Here is a 15,888-nt window from a genome sequence, read left to right as displayed (position 1 = left end):
CCCTGATAAAATTAAAATCCCCCTTTAATTTTTTTTCTGAAACCAGGTCTGCTCGAGCATACTGTGCGCATACCGTGAGCCACGGATACTGTCTTTATCCCACATACCAATCCCACTTAAAAAATAGCTTTGTTACGTTAACCGGCATCTAGAACCATTTCTTCTCCAGCAGGCACCCACCGCGCATCTGCCAATGCGCAGCACAGTAGGGCTCGCCGTGCATCCTTGCTTAGCACAGTTCTGTGCATCAGTACATATAAAACAATTATATGGGAAGACTTCTTCCCATCAAGTTTACTGGGTGACTATGTTTGTAAAAACCAGAGCTTTGCGTGCCTGGACTATTTCCATTTGACAGTGGGTGTTCGTCCTGAGTCCCCGGCCTGCAGTGTTCTGTTTCTTTGGTAGATTTGGGGTTTAATTGTTTATGTAAATTATGCAATTCTGTCTGTTTTTATTTTTTCTACATTGTGTAAATTATGGCCCCGAGCTACTAGCTACTTTATCGATACCTTGAAGATTACATAGTCAGTCCTACAATATGGGATACATTTTACTTAGCTCTGAAACAACAGCTTTACAGAATTGTAGGAGCATGAAGTAGGCTGCTGATGCTGGTCGCTGTGTTGCACACCTGAGTGACGGCGGGTGGTCTATGCACACTATTTAAAAAGTTTAGGGGGTGACCTGCCCTGTATCTTCCTGAGCAGGTCTCAGTTTACCTGGGCGGGCTGTCCAAGTAAAGTCTATAAATACTAAACACTGTTATAGATCTTAGAGACTGACATCCCACATCTCAAAGCTCCCAGAGAGACTCTTTTTCAAATTGGCTAAGACTAAGCGATACATCACACAACACGAAGGAGAAATAGCCGACACTCTGAGTGTGTATGGATATATGGCGACACCTTGTGACTGCAGATGCGTCCCTTCTCAATAAAGATGATTATGATTATGATCGGATTGCTAGATCCTGTGGGTCACATGCTGTAACAACAAACTGTGTCAAGTCATTTGACTGATTTTGTTGGTACACCAGGGGAAAGGGTTAGACTGCACCAGAAGTGGACCAAATACTTTGAGAAAGGCCAAAAGCATAACATGTTAATCAGAAACATTAAACATTAAGTAATTTATCTTAGCACTTCCCTTCCACAATACAAATGTTAACTGGGTTTTCTCACTGACGCAGGGCCAGTGAACCAAGGAGAGGAGCCCGCTTCCTGTTGAATCACCAAAGGGGATTCTGCATGTGCAATAACAAATCAGCATGAAAACTTTTGCAAAAAGTGCCTTCGAAATGATAAGCGACCAAACACTGATAAGTAAGATCAGTTCTTGAGTAAAATATTGAGGATGAAAAAACTAAATTAAAGACGGAAAACTAAGTACTCGAGTATACATTTATTTGTCAAATAAGTGTATTTTCATTATTGCATTGTTACAGCTTAATTCTCCAATCCCAGGAGAGTCATTTCTTTCCAGAGATTCTAAAGTAATTTTTGTACTCGTAGACCTATGAAAGGCAATTTTTAACAATTTAGTAATCAGAATACTGTTAAAATGTTTCACGACTGGGCTAAGTGTCGTCTATTTTTGCAAATCTGTTTAGCATTAACAATCACTTGGAGTATATGTGAATATTCTTAATGGCACCCAGGATTCATTGCATATTGCAGCATAACAAGCAAAGTAACACTTTATACATATACAAAATTTATATTTGTCTCAAAACCTTTGGCTAGGAATGCAGTATACATAATAATAATGTAGCTGTAAATGTTGTGGATCTTGTGGCTTGTTCTAATACTGTTGCTTTCTTTCAGGGGGAAGTTTGCTGTGGTTAGGAAGTGTGTGGAGAAATCCACGGGCCACGAGTATGCTGCAAAGTTCTTGAGAAAGAGGCGGAAAGGTCAGGACTGCCGGACAGAGATCATCCATGAGATTGCGGTGCTCGAGCTGGCCACAGCCAGTCCGCGGGTGGTCAACCTCTACCAGGTCTATGAGATGGCTTCAGAGATGGTGCTTGTTCTGGAGTTGTGAGTGATTATTATATTATTTATTCCATCATTTCATTTCAGTTTTTTTCATGTCTGACACTTATTCTTGGCCCCACCGAGAAATGATCCCAGAATCACATATTTAGGTGAAATTGGACAGTTTCAGTGTTTTAAAATCCTAGGCACGCCACACTTTTCAGTGGCTAAAAAAGCTGATGTGACCTTTATCTAAATAACTAAGTTTTGTTGTATAGTTTCTTGAAAATATCAATTTTATCAACCATTTATTTTATCATTATTTTTAAAAAAAATCCATACAAGATAATTTTTTTTATCTGACTTGGAGTTCAAGCTTTACCAGAGCAATACAACCATAGAAATTCAGATTTTGATTTTGTCCTTTTATATGTGCCACTCATAGCGACCACATCTGTCCACACTAAGTTTCTGGCGAAGCCTTGGTGAGTGTGGAGGTATGTGGAAATGTTTCTCTCTGGTAAACTGTGATCCAACTGAGTTTAACCACTCCTCTTAGCTTCGAACTTCGCTTATAAAGCCTTCAGGAAGCAGTTATAATTAATCAAAATGGTAAAAAAAAAAAAAACATGAAATATTTTTTTTTGTTCTGAGTTTCAGGACAAATTTGAATGTTGTAATAGACGTGATATTTCAAAAACTAGTGTGGCTCACCTGTTCTATCTCACTCACTAATCAAATAGATTTTTAGTGTGGGTTCATTATTGATGTAGGCCAATGTGCCTTACCTGATTTATCTACATTGAAATAATAACCTGTGCCTCAACTATTACTGTTATTTTAACCTGGCAGACCTCACAAATATAATAGCTTCACATAATACAACGCATAATTAAGTAGGGGTGCACCGATTAGATCCACTGTCGCAGGAACCAGTGTTGTAGTACTCCAGTCCGAGACTCGAACTCGAGTCCGAGTCATTAGCTAAATTTAGAGACTCGTGACTTGACTTGGACTTGAGCACTGATGACTCGAACTTGGACTCGGACTACTACATTCAGATCATTCTGACTCGGAAATTGAGAAAAAGACTCGACTTTTTTTATATATCATTAGGCTATAATTTTAATATGTCATTAGAATATTATTTGGTGTATGATTTTAATATCTAAATGTCGTACCGCGCACGTGACGTCACCATCTCATGAGCAACGCCCCTTGCCGCTAAGGTTGGACAAACAGTATGAGAGCGCACGTAGCAACCAGCCATTACACATGCAACAGATACAACGATATGACCGACTTTACAGCTGTTAAACTTTCACAAAAGGATGTCCAGGCGCCCATTTTACTGGTAGAACTGTGGAACAACATACCAACGTTCAGCTCAAACGATGGCTTGAGTGTCGAGGGCTTGGAAAGCCTGGAAAAACGGGCCGAGTTGATAGAAAGGTAAGTCGTTGTTTTTCTCCTGCTCGGCGTTCATGGCGTCATCAGCCGTTTTTTTTCCGTTTGTAGTCACCGTCCAGGAATCGGTATAAATTTTCCGGCCCGCCGAACAATTTAGTCCGGCCCGGTGGCCAAATGCATTATCATTATCCAACGGCTGTATCTCCTCACTGCATCGACCGATCTGCACCAGATTTGTTGCGAGTCATGGGGGAACGCTGCCGAACGCGTTTGTGGGAATCGCCCGGTGGACGGGCGAGGAAAATGCGTGACAGCATCTGCGGTGGCGGGCGGCCGGCGGTGCGGGAACCCCGCCCGCCGGCCGGCACCGCAGCGGTGCGCGAACCCCGCCCGCCGGCCAGCACCGCGGCGGTGGCCAATAGGCCGGAGTGCGCTTGGCTGCGAGGGCCGTTCGACACCGCTTGCGGCTTTAACATCCTTCATATGCGGCCTATCAGCGTACCTCGAGTCGCTGTTGCACATTCCATAACAACAATGTTTAAAAACTACGGTTAGGAGACGTCTTAAAAGCAGTCGTTTTACCGAGTAAAACCAAGGGTAACTACAGCGAAAGAGTTATTAGTGCAATGGAATGTTACTGCTTCATGTCATACATCACATGTCACGGCATGTTCCTACAACGAACTTGGATCAATAAGTTACTCGACTTGGACTTGACTCGGATGAGTAGTGGACTCGACTCGGACTCGACTCGGATTTTTTTTTTAATGACTTGGACTTGACTTGGACTTGAACACTGGTGACTCGAACCTGGACTCGGACTCGAGGCATAGTGACTTGACTACAACACTGGCAGGAACTAGGTTCAGTCATGAGTTTGTCCTGCAATTGTCAGGTTGTCGGTTCAATTCCCCGTTCCGGCTGTCTCAATCGTTGTGTCCTTGAGACAGAACCTTCACCCAAATCGCCTGCTGTGGTCAGAGGGCCTGGTGGCACCATTGTGTGGCAGCTTCATCTCTGTCAGTCTCCCCCAGGGCAGCTGTAGCTACTAACATAGCTCACCACCATCAGGGTGTGAATGTGTGTGTGAATGGATGAATGACTGAGTAAAAGCACTTTGGGGTCGTTGGATTAGTTAAAGTATTGTACAACTACAAGCCATTTACTGTTTATTGGCCGATCGACAGATCTGCTAATTCTGATTTTATTTTTTTATAACTGACATTGTCAGGTGTCACGATACACCGTCGCTGTTTCAATCTTATTTTATTGAAAACATTGAACAATACAAACTTGTTTTAACTGCACATTAAAGCAGTGCTCTCACATACAGGACTGTCTCAGAAAATTAGAATATTGTGATAAAGTTATTTTCTGTAATGCAATTAAAAAACGTGAAATGTCATACATTCTGGATTCATTACAAATCAACTGAAATATCGCAAGCCTTTTATTGTTTTAATATCGCTGATTATGGTGTACAGCTGAAGAAAACTCAAAAATCCTATCTCAAAATATTAGAATATTTCCTCAGACTGAGTAAAAAAAAAATAATGACAGCAAAACAAAATCAAACATTTGAAAATGTCCATTAATGCACTCAGTACTTGGTTGGGAATCCTTTTGCACAGATTACTGCATCAATACGGCGTGGCATGGAGGCAATCAGCCTGTGGCATTGCTGAGGTGTTATGGATGCCCAGGATGCTTCAATAGCGGCCTTTAGCTCATTTGCATTGTTGGGTCTGGTGTCTTTCAGCTTCTTCTTCACAATACCCCACAAATTCTCGATCGGGTTCAGGTCAGGGGAATTGGCAGGCCAATCAAGGACAGTAATGCCATGGTCAGTACACCAGTTACTGGTGGTTTTGGCACTGTGGGCAGGTGCCAGATCATGCTGGAAAATGAAATCATCATCTCCATAGAGCTTTTCAGCAGATGGAAGCATGTAGTGCTCTAAAATCTCTTGGTACACAGCTGCATTTACTCTGGACTTGATGAAACACAGTGGACCAACACCAGCAGCTGACATGGCTCCCCAAACCATCGTTGACTGTGGGAACTTCACACTGGATTTCAAGCAACTTGGATTTTGTGCCTCTCCAGCCTTTCTCCAGACTCTGGCGCCTTGACTACCAAATGACATGCGAAACTTGCTTTCGTCTGAAAAGAGGACTTTGGACCACTCTGCAACTGTCCAGTGCTTATTTTCCACAGCCCAAGTCAGACGCTTCTTCCATTGTCTTGAGTTCAGAAGTGGCTTGACCATGGGAATACGGCTATTGTAGCCCATTTCCCGGACACGTCTGTGAAGAGCCTGCTTTTTGAGAAATTTCTTTTTGTGTCTTACCCTCCTGATGGAGGGTGTCAATGATGGTCTTCTGGACAGCAGTCAGATCAGCAGTCTTCCCCATACTTGTGATTTAGTTTACTGAACCAAGCTGAGTGTTTTTCAAGGCTCAGGAAACCCTTGCAGGTGTTTCGAGTTAATTAGACGATTCAAGTGATAAGTTGAATAGCCTACTAGTATACTTTTTTACAATATTCTAATTTTCTGAGACAGTCCTGTATACAGTAAATGACAAGTTTAAAACATTGCGTCCAAACTTATAAATTCACTTAAAAATCAGTTACTAAAGTCTTTTGTTTTTCACATTACAAAAACAAACGAAACCTGTGCAACAGCTTGACCTGTTTCAAGTCTTTAGCCAAAAGTACAGTACACAACAGTATTTTTCTTTTACTAAATCTCAACAATTTAGTTGAGGATAACCTAGCAAGGCAACTTAAACTACCAATAAAGTATCCTGAGTTACAGCTTTGTTTGTCGTGCAAAAAGAAAATGGGCAAATGCAGCAGCTTTGTGGCTTTTTAAATGTATTTAAAAAATCTAGAAAATAACCTACAACAGCTCCTGAAAGTAAAACAATCCACAACATATAAAGAGCAGCATGTGTACCATTTTCACAACTTAAAGGGTTCTAAAAATTAACATTGGTATAATTAGGCGGTTCTCTTAAACAGATTGCAATTACTTGTACATTAGTGTAAGCCTTATCACCAGAAAAACACACTTTTCAATAAAGCTATTTTTTAACTTTGGTCTTAAAATATAAAAGTAGGCTAATAGTAACCATGGCTAGAAAAGAAACAATATTCACAATTCAAGAATAATGGCCAAGCTGTACAGGGGCTCATGCTCAAGGTGGTTGAATCTTCTTACTTCAACAGCCTCCCACTGTGTGGCTTTGGTTGCACCCACACCACTGTCTGTTCGCTTGCTTCTCCAATAGCTGTTTACTTGCAGTGACAGCTGGGACGGCATCTTCTGCTGTGGCTGTTGATGAGCTTATCATCTTTGTGAGTTCCTCAAAAGTTGCAAGGATGGTCAGCATATTGCCCATTATCTCCCACTGGTGTGCAGTGAGTGTGGCTGGTAAATCGTGCTCAGCAGCATGCGTGCCAATAGGACTCCTCTACTCCCACAGTAGACCATGCTGTTCCACCTTGTTTGTTGTTGCAGTCGCTTACTGGGCTAACCTGAGTCTCTATATCATAGTTGGGAATAAGTAAGCAATGCCTAACAATTTGCCTTCCCGTTGCCACAATATCTGCAATGCTGCGTCGCACTAGATGTCCTTCATTTACTACGAGTTGCAGTGTCTGTGCCTGACACTTATCCAGTGTTTTGGCCACAGTGTTGTCCTGTTAAACTGTGAACTCTTGCATGATTTATCACTGATCCAGCATCACCTTTAACATGGCTGATAAATTGACAGCAGTGTGACACCTGGAGATTTCTTTACAGTGTAAAAGTACTTGTTGACGTTCAAACTGTTCGTCTATCCATTGCTCAGTAAAACTCAACAGAGAAATTAAACTTACCTCAGAGGTCAAGATGTCTGTTGTTAAACTTTTCATCAGCTTCTTGCAGGCTGCAGATGTGTCACAAAACTTGTGATACATCTGCAGGTTTGTATTCCCGACTTCTGATTTTCGGATCAAGTGCTGCATCGACTTTTTGAAACTTTGGTTATCAATGACTGAAAATGGCTGGTTGTGCAATGCCATAAACTGCATAATTTTCCTGGTTGTAGCTTTGCTCTTTTCATTGGTCATGAGAGCCAACAGTGGTCCACTGACTGGCTCTTTGCCTAGCCTTAGCCTTAGCTTGATTGCTATCTTCAAATGCTGCATACTCAGCGGCGTGGTGGTTTTTCAAATGGTGAATAAGGTTTGTTGTAGTAAATGTTTTGTTTGCGGCTCCACTGTGACTTATTTAGGCCTGACATGTATTGCAATAGACTGGTTGTAGCTCAGGAGTACAGTAGTGTTCTTTCAGCCAGTCGTTTGGCAGTTATACTTCTCTCTTTCATCCTGTCATTGAGTAAAACGCAATACAGATGTTCATCTAATATTAGTGTTGTAGAATGAAGTCAGATATGGTCCTGGTGTAGAAGTACACACACAAACACACAACATATGATAATTATTGACTACAGAAGCTGCACCAGTTGTCACTGTTGTCGTCTCACTGCTTAACCTATTTCCCATAGTGTCCACGAGGTTGTGTGTGCATGCCTCACTGATCAAAAAGCCTCCTCACTTCCTGTGTCTCTCTTTGCGTGCTTATCTCTCTGTTCAAATGTCATATTGGATTTTGCCTCCATGCCTGATGAAATTTGATCCTCCCACCACACACACACACACACACACACACACACACACAGAGTCCTATATCTCAGTATAAAGATAAGATAAGTCTTTATTGATCTCACAATGGAGAAATTCACTCGTCACATCGGCTCATACAAGAAGGTGCAGAGTAGGGAAGGTGCATTCAGTTATATACAGTGAATCTTCATATATACAATGGTAAATGGCTTGTACTTGTATAGCGCTTTAACTAGTCTTGACGACCTCCAAAGCGCTTTACACTACAGTTCAGTCATTCACCCATTCACGCACACAATGGATCAAAAAGAATACCAAAAAATACAAAATAGGAATGGGCATATGTCTTATTTACATTCCTACAAAATAGGATGGTTTTATTATGTTGTGGGTCTCATGTTTCTCAGTTCTTTGTGCCTTGTTCGTGGGAATTTTTAGTGTGGTGAGAAATAAACTATAGCACCTGGTGGAAACATCACAAATGGGCATTTCTTCTGACGTTAGTTTAGACAAGACTTTACCCCTCTGCTTAAATGCTTATTTTCACTGTATTACAAAGACATGAGTAAGAATAAAGTTGATGTACACATACATGTGCCATTTGCCGTGATGCAGAGAGGTAGGAAATAACTGTGCAGAGTATAAATGTGAGGAATGTTAATAATGAAACTGCTTTGTTAGCTCTAGAGACATTTTTGTCCTGTAGTAAGCAGATCAGTGCCTTTACCTACTCTGCCAGTCAGCAACCGATGCCAAACTGTTAATATTTACTGCAAGGGGGTGGGTCTACTTTACAACCCAGGTTACAATTATGTGGGCTGCTTCTGGTGCATAAATCTTTAATGAGAAAACATTTTAATGAGGTTTTCTGTTCATAAAGGTCTTCAAAGGAGTCATTCACAACTACTAAATCGGGGTGGGAGCCTTTCATTCTTCTTTCAGGATGTATGTTGGTGCCAAGTGTTGCACTGAGTGGCAAGAGTGATCTGGTCATGCTGGGCAGCCCTTTAGAGGGGTGACAAAGATACTCTGAGAACATTGAGGATATTGTTCCTCAATATTCCTCATACAGAGGTGGACTGAGACTCTTATGTCCATATTAATTTGACAGCATCTGAACAGCTTTTGACAAACTGAGGACTGCTATGAGCTCATCTTATATAGTCACTAAACAACTACAGTTAGGAAAACAGTATTTAGTCAGCCACTCATTGTGCAATGAGTCCTACTTGATACTTCAACTGAGAGACAAAATGAGAAAAAAATCCCATTGTAGGATTTCTAAAGAATTTACTTGTAAATTGTTAAATATAGATGCACAAACTGTGCCCACAATCCATTTCAGGTTTAATAAATCGCTTTGCGAGGGGGAAGTTTAAATCTGCATATCCTCCACCAACAAATTTGCCCCGTTTGGTCATTAGCATATGAGCTTCTTTGTCCCTTCTGGCGTAGTTCATGGGTTGTAAATAGTGAAATTATATTTTGCTTTGACCCACTCCATTCATAGTGGTTATTAATATTAATGTCGTCCCTCTTCAGGTTTTCTGGACTTCCTCAGGGAAAACTCCTTTCTCCTCGCCCTTCGGCCAATCACTAAAAAGCAGTGTGTTCACGCCAAAACTTTGACTCTGCTGTTGAGAAGGCAGAAGGAACCCAGGCTGGCCTTGGAGAAAAAACCTGCTGCTGAAATGCTCGCAAGAAGTTGGAGAGGAGTAGAGTGAGCTAAACCGAGGCGATGGGCTCAACATTCTGGGTTTAGACAATAGTACCAGCACTGTGGTTTTTCCACAGTCTGTATTTATATGGATGTCATTAAACACCTTGACAAGGGCGGTCTCTGTACTGTAGTGAGCACGGAAACCTGACTGGAAAACACCAAAGCGGCTGGTCATTGTTAAGGTTTTTAATTGTTGAAACACAGCTTTTTCAATAATCTTACTGATAAAGGGGAAGTTTGAGATGGGTCGGTAGTTCTGCAGAAATAGTTTGGCCAAATTGTTCTTTTTCAGCAGTGGTTTGATAATTGCTGTTTTTAGGGACTGGGGGAAAACACTTGACAGAAGGCATGTGTTTATTATCTCAGTCAAATCAGACGCTGTAGCCCCATTTACACTACCCTTGTTAAACCGATCCATGCCGAGCTCGGTCCGAGCTTGGATCAGTTAACCAAGCCGAGCTTGGTTCTGACAACCGTTTACACATCACGCTATCTCGGTTCCTTGGGTTCCTTGCCTCCTAGCGACGATCTGCGGTACTACTGCTCTCTAGGCTTGAAGGAGGAAATCAAGCAAATAAAAATGGCAGCGCCCATCACATTCAGAAAGTTATGTTTGGTTATTTTTCGTTGTTTGCGGAGAGTCAGGCGAAGACGGCAACTTTTAGTGAATTTACTTGACAGAGTCGGCTTTTGGGAAGTGGATAAGACAAATGAACATCTAATAACACTGCAAAAACAGAACTAAAAATAAATAACATTTTCTTTAAATGAGTGTATTTGTCCTTGATTTGAACAGGTAAATAAGATGATTTGCCAATAGAATAAGATTTTCCCACTTAAAATAGGAACAATTCATCTCCATCTTATTTCAAGTGCAGCATGTCTAATTATCTTATTTTAGGGGCAAAAATACTCATTCCATTGGCAGATAATCTTATTTACTGGCTCAAATCAAGGACGAATAGACTAACTTTAAGAACATTTTACTTGTTTTTAGATCCGTTTTTGCAGTGAAGGATTTACAGACGCAGGAAACAATGACAGACGTTGAGCTTCATCCCACTGCTAAGCAGAATCATCACTGAAAATCGTGTCACGGTAGGGAAGCTGGTATTTTTTTATGAATGTCTGAAATGTCAGCTGGCTGTAAGGAGATGACGCGGTCTGCTCATGCGCTCTTTTTTATTAGAGAACCGGGTCAGAAAAAAACGAGCCGAACCCACCCCTGGAACTGGGCTGCATTTAGCGCGGTCTGGTTGTGTCTGGCTCGGTTCAGTTCAGTTTGCGTTCCATTTACACTCGACAGTTATCTCGGTTACCGAGCTCGCACTGGTCTCAGCACGGTTAAAAAGGGGTAGTGTAAACGGGATATATGACAGGCAAAACTTTCTTAAAGAAAGCTGTAGGTAGAACATTGAGGCAGCAGGAGGAGGAACTTAGCTGCTGAATGATTTCCTCTAAGCTTTTGTAGTTTATTTGGCAGAACTAGGACATTTTCTCAAGACAAGTTCAAGTTGGATACAGCTTTGGTTCTGGAGTTGATATGGATGTACAGACTGATCCTCTAATCTTTAGGATTTTCTCAGTAAAGAAGTTAGCAAATTTAAAGCACTGTTTGCTCATAGGCTTGTCAAAATCTTTGGGTTTTCATTCTTCGTTTGCCTTGTATGCTAAAATATTTAGTACCATGCCAAATTAGTATTGTATCTGGATACAGCATTTGAGTATTCATACTTTTCAGAATATTGATATTTTTGGCAACCCTAACCCAAGTAAACATTTTGCATTTGAAATCTTGATATTACTTTTCTTCCATCCTGAACATTTTGAACAAGGAGTTTGATTTGTTGAATGAAGTTGTAACCAGCCGAACTCATCCCACTCCAGCCGGAACATCACACCATGGTTGGAAACATACCTACACCTATATTAATAAATGTCACTTCCACCTTTATAGAACCCCTGTACAGGAATTCCACACCAAACAACATTGTGTTTAAGTGTTAGCAGGATTATGATAGCCTGTGTTGTCCAGAAAGACTAAATCCTACCATGTTTACAACCGGCGAGTAACCTTGCCATGCTAATGCCTGGGGCTGGAAAACGTTTTCAAACATTCTCAAGGAAAATGTAATAAACCTACTCACAAATCGAAAGAAGACTTCAGGCAGAACTGAAGTTGAGGCTGGCATGTTCTACTTCCTTTATGTAGTTGTGCAACGTGATCAACCCGACACTAACAACACTGTCTCAAGCACTGGATTTTGCTACCCACAAAGACCAAATGGATCTCTGTGAGTTCTGTTAGCTTCAGCTCTGTTAGCTTATTGCACTATCCCTAGGACTGATACCATGTCATATCTGATCCTAGATCTGCACCAGAGCTGAACTGTCCTCTTTATTGATAAGTACATTGTACTTATTATCTTAATATAATAGAGAGACAACCTATCAGATCCAGGGTAGCCAATCAGATATCAGGCATTGGTCACCCCTTGTCACCACCCAGAATCCTCCTGTCATCCTAATCTTTTGCACCCTCCATAGTTTCTCTCAGATTAAAGTTCAGACCTTAGTTAGGCCATTCCAATATAGTTACTGTCAGTAGAAACATGGTAAAATTAAGATTCCTCTCATCGTCTTCCATTTATCCTGGTCTGGGTTGTGGGGGCAGCAGACTCAGCAGATATGCCCAAACTTTTCTCTCTCAAGACACCACCTCCAGCTCCTATGAGGGAAGCATGAGACGTTCCCTGGCCAGAAAAAATCCTTTCCGCACGTCCTGGGCTGTAGGGCATCTCTGAAACATCTCCCATGGAAGGTGTCCAGGGGGCATTTGGAAGAAATGCCGAAGCCAACTCAGCTGAGGGGGGTAATGACCGAGTGGTTAGAGCAGCGTGCTTGCACTCAGAGAAGGATGCAAGTACCCGGTTCGATCCCCAGTGCCGGCACTCTGGGTTCCTGAGCAAGACCCTTAACCCCAGATTGCTCCCCGGGCGCTGCACATGGCAGCCCACTGCTCCCCAAGGGGATGGGTTAAATGCAGAAAGCAAATTTCATTGTAGTATATGTTTCAATGACAATAAAGATGATATTACTATTATTACATTACTAGCTGAATCCTCTCAAAGTAAAGGAGCAGCGAATCTACTCCAAACCCCAGAAACTGTTGCACCCAATACCAGAGGATGGTAAATCTGGCTTCAGAAAGTAAAATCCCTGCCTAGTTTTTCTTCATCCTGTTCACTTAAGGATTTCAGCTTGAGACCACTGGTCACCTGGTTAAGGGCCAGTGTCCTGCAACTTTTAGATGTGTCCCCTGCCCTACACGCTTGAATAAAACGGCTAAACTACCTCACTAGTATGCAGTGGAGCTCTGCGGAGCTCTTTTAATTAGCTCATGGTGGAGTCAGGTGTGTTGAAGCAGAGACTCCTCTAAAAGTTGCAGGACACTGGCCCTGGTGGACCGGAGTTTGAGACCACTGGTTTAACCAATCGTTCCTGTCTCTGCTGTGGAGCTGAAAATGCAAACGGTTGGAACTAATCCCTGTGCAGGCTTTTTACTTTCTGAACCTGAATTACCCACCTCTGCCCAATACATTACAATCTTTCCTTTTGAATGGCATTATAAAGGATGAAAAAACACTATTGTTAGAGAAACACCAGATTTTCAAGCACACCCTCCAAAACAATTCAAAAGCATGGCACTGGAAAAAAGGCTTGCATATTCAAGTACATGGAGTATACCAGATGGATAAGGAACTGATTTTAATAAGTTTTTTTTTTTCTTTTTTTTTAGGGGATTCAGAGATAAAATTTTCAATTCTTTTATCGGTCATCCCCATTTTTAAAGGAGTTGCCTATTTCAATTGGCTAAATACAAGCTTAGCTGTGGGTCTACTTTTCATCAGAATCCTCTTCAGGTGTTCTCCTTTCCCCATAATTCTTTGTTTAGCATGCTGAGGGTTGGTGATGTTGCAGGTCCTTTTGAGAGGCTGGAAGACAATGACGTTGTTGGTTAGGTTAAGTAGGCCCTAAATACAGATTTTTGAGGGTCACATTTTAATAAAAGCCTTACTCTGAGTTGTGTTTGCAAATTCAGTATAAATATGGAAGATTTTTCAGGTATGATTTTGCTTTCACAACAGAATGTTTACCTAGATGCACTGTAATGTAGTAATCTTACCTAAAGCATATCGAATACCTTAATTAGTATTGCATTTCCCTGTTAAATATTTGATGTTCAATCAATCAATCAATTTTATTGTCAACTACAATTTGAATCGCAGTTGAAAATTCAGTTTCAGTGCAACGTGCAGCCGTTAGGCGCATTCCTCTAAACTGCCCTGGACCCCGTCTTACACGGTGCCCACAAGGCGCTGGCCTTGAATCTGTTGAAGGAAGATTAAAACGTTGGGGAAGTGGAGGGAGAAAAAAAGACAAGAATTTGTCATACTCTAACCCAGGGGTGGGCAAACTTTTTGCCAGGAGGGCCACACTGGGTTCTAAGATTTGACAGGGGGGGCGGACCAGGAACAGATAGATGGAGTGTTTGTGTGAAATAATATAAATTACATGTAAAAGCCATTACGTGAGAGGATTTGGCCTACAAACATGTAACATATCATGAGTATGCAGCAAGGCTCATTGTACAGTTTTTTTTCCCAAATGCATTAATTTTTATTTGATTAAGAATAAACACAGTAGAGAAATTCACAGTATACATTTGATTTACTTGAATTATTTACATTTGATTATCACAGAATAACAGCAGAGAAACTCACAGTTTCAGTGGGAACAGTGTTGTTGATCTCCCTTTTTGGCCAATGCATCAAAGTCTGGAGTGAGTTTGGTTGTGGCAATTGTTAGGATAGCTCCGAGATGCTGGTCAGTTAACCTGGATCTGTGACTGGATTTGTTGATGTTCATGACGCTGAATGTCTGCTCACAGACGTAGGTCGAGCCAAACAAAGTTAACATCTTCTGTGCCGTCTTCCGGAGGTTTGGGAACATGGCTTCGTTGAGTGCAGCATAAAAGTCATTCAGTTTTAGAGAGTTGAACTTCTCCTTTAAGAGGGAGTCTGACTGAAGATCGATCAGTTCCAATTGCACCTCTTGTGGTGCCTTTTCGATGTCTTGTGACAGGGGACAGGACACCAGCTGAAGTGACGTTTCAATGTTGTCAAAATCAGAGAACCGACGGCTAAATTCTCTGTGCAGGTCGTCAATTGATTGGCTGTATTTCTTTGCGTTTCGCGTCGCGTCTTTCTGTGTGGCAAGTGTGGAGAAATTAACAAAAGAATTGTTTGCAACTTGTCTGGAGAACAAAGTTAGCTTAGATTTGAAGGCTTGTACATGTTTGTACATGTCGTGCACAAACTGATCTTTCCCCTGTAGTTTAACATTCAGCTCATTCAAGTACGAAAATATGTCCACAGCAAACGCAAAATCACACTCCAAGTGTCCAGCGGACACTAGAGTGGTACAGCAAGTCGTGATGATCCGCATTAGTTTCTTCCAGGAACGCGATAAACTGACGATGGTGAAGTCCCTTTGCGCGTATAAAGTTGACTAGTTTTACCACTGGTTTCATGACGTGATCAAGCTGCAATATAGACTTAAACAGTGATTCCTGATGGATGATGCAATGTAGGAAGATAACATCCTGGTCAGGGTTTTCCTCTTTCACTTTATCCTGGATTCTTTTCAGCAGCCCAACATGTCTTCCAGTCAAATTTGGTGATCAATCCGTTGTGACATTGGCCAGTTTACTCCAAGGTAGTTTACGTCTTTCAATGGCAGCAGACACATGGTTGTACAGATCCTCTCCACGCGTTGTTCCCTTCAGAGACTCCATGGCCAAAAACTCTTCCGTTATTTCAAAATTGTCATTAATCCCACGGATAAAAATTAAGAGTTGAGTAGTGTCTTTCACATCATTGCTTTCATCCAGTGCTAGTGAATATAGCTTAAAGGACTCAGCCTTTTTGTTTATTTGGCTGGCTATATCTTCCTCAATCAGTTCCACACGGCAAGTCACAGTCCTGCATGATAAACCGATCTTTTCAAACTTGCCTTGGCTCTCAGGACACAAAATACCTGCCGCCT

At 41.6% G+C, this 15,888-nt stretch overlaps 1 protein-coding gene across 1 annotated transcript in view; it reads left to right on the top strand.

Annotated features, from left to right (window-relative positions):
* The window catches only part of stk17a (serine/threonine kinase 17a), a 72,545-nt gene that overhangs the window by 39,477 nt on the left and 17,180 nt on the right, over positions 1–15,888 (top strand). The window contains exon 2 of the mRNA XM_036125436.1: positions 1,827–2,039. Coding sequence (XP_035981329.1) covers positions 1,827–2,039 — 213 coding nt within the window. The remainder of the gene's footprint in view (positions 1–1,826; positions 2,040–15,888) is intronic.

The sequence above is a fragment of the Fundulus heteroclitus genome, chromosome 21 (genome assembly GCF_011125445.2).
Source record: "Fundulus heteroclitus isolate FHET01 chromosome 21, MU-UCD_Fhet_4.1, whole genome shotgun sequence".
In the NCBI taxonomy this organism is placed as follows: domain Eukaryota; kingdom Metazoa; phylum Chordata; class Actinopteri; order Cyprinodontiformes; family Fundulidae; genus Fundulus; species Fundulus heteroclitus.
The sequence above is the reverse complement of the archived record's forward strand: the minus strand, read 5'-3'. Positions and strand labels throughout refer to the sequence as shown.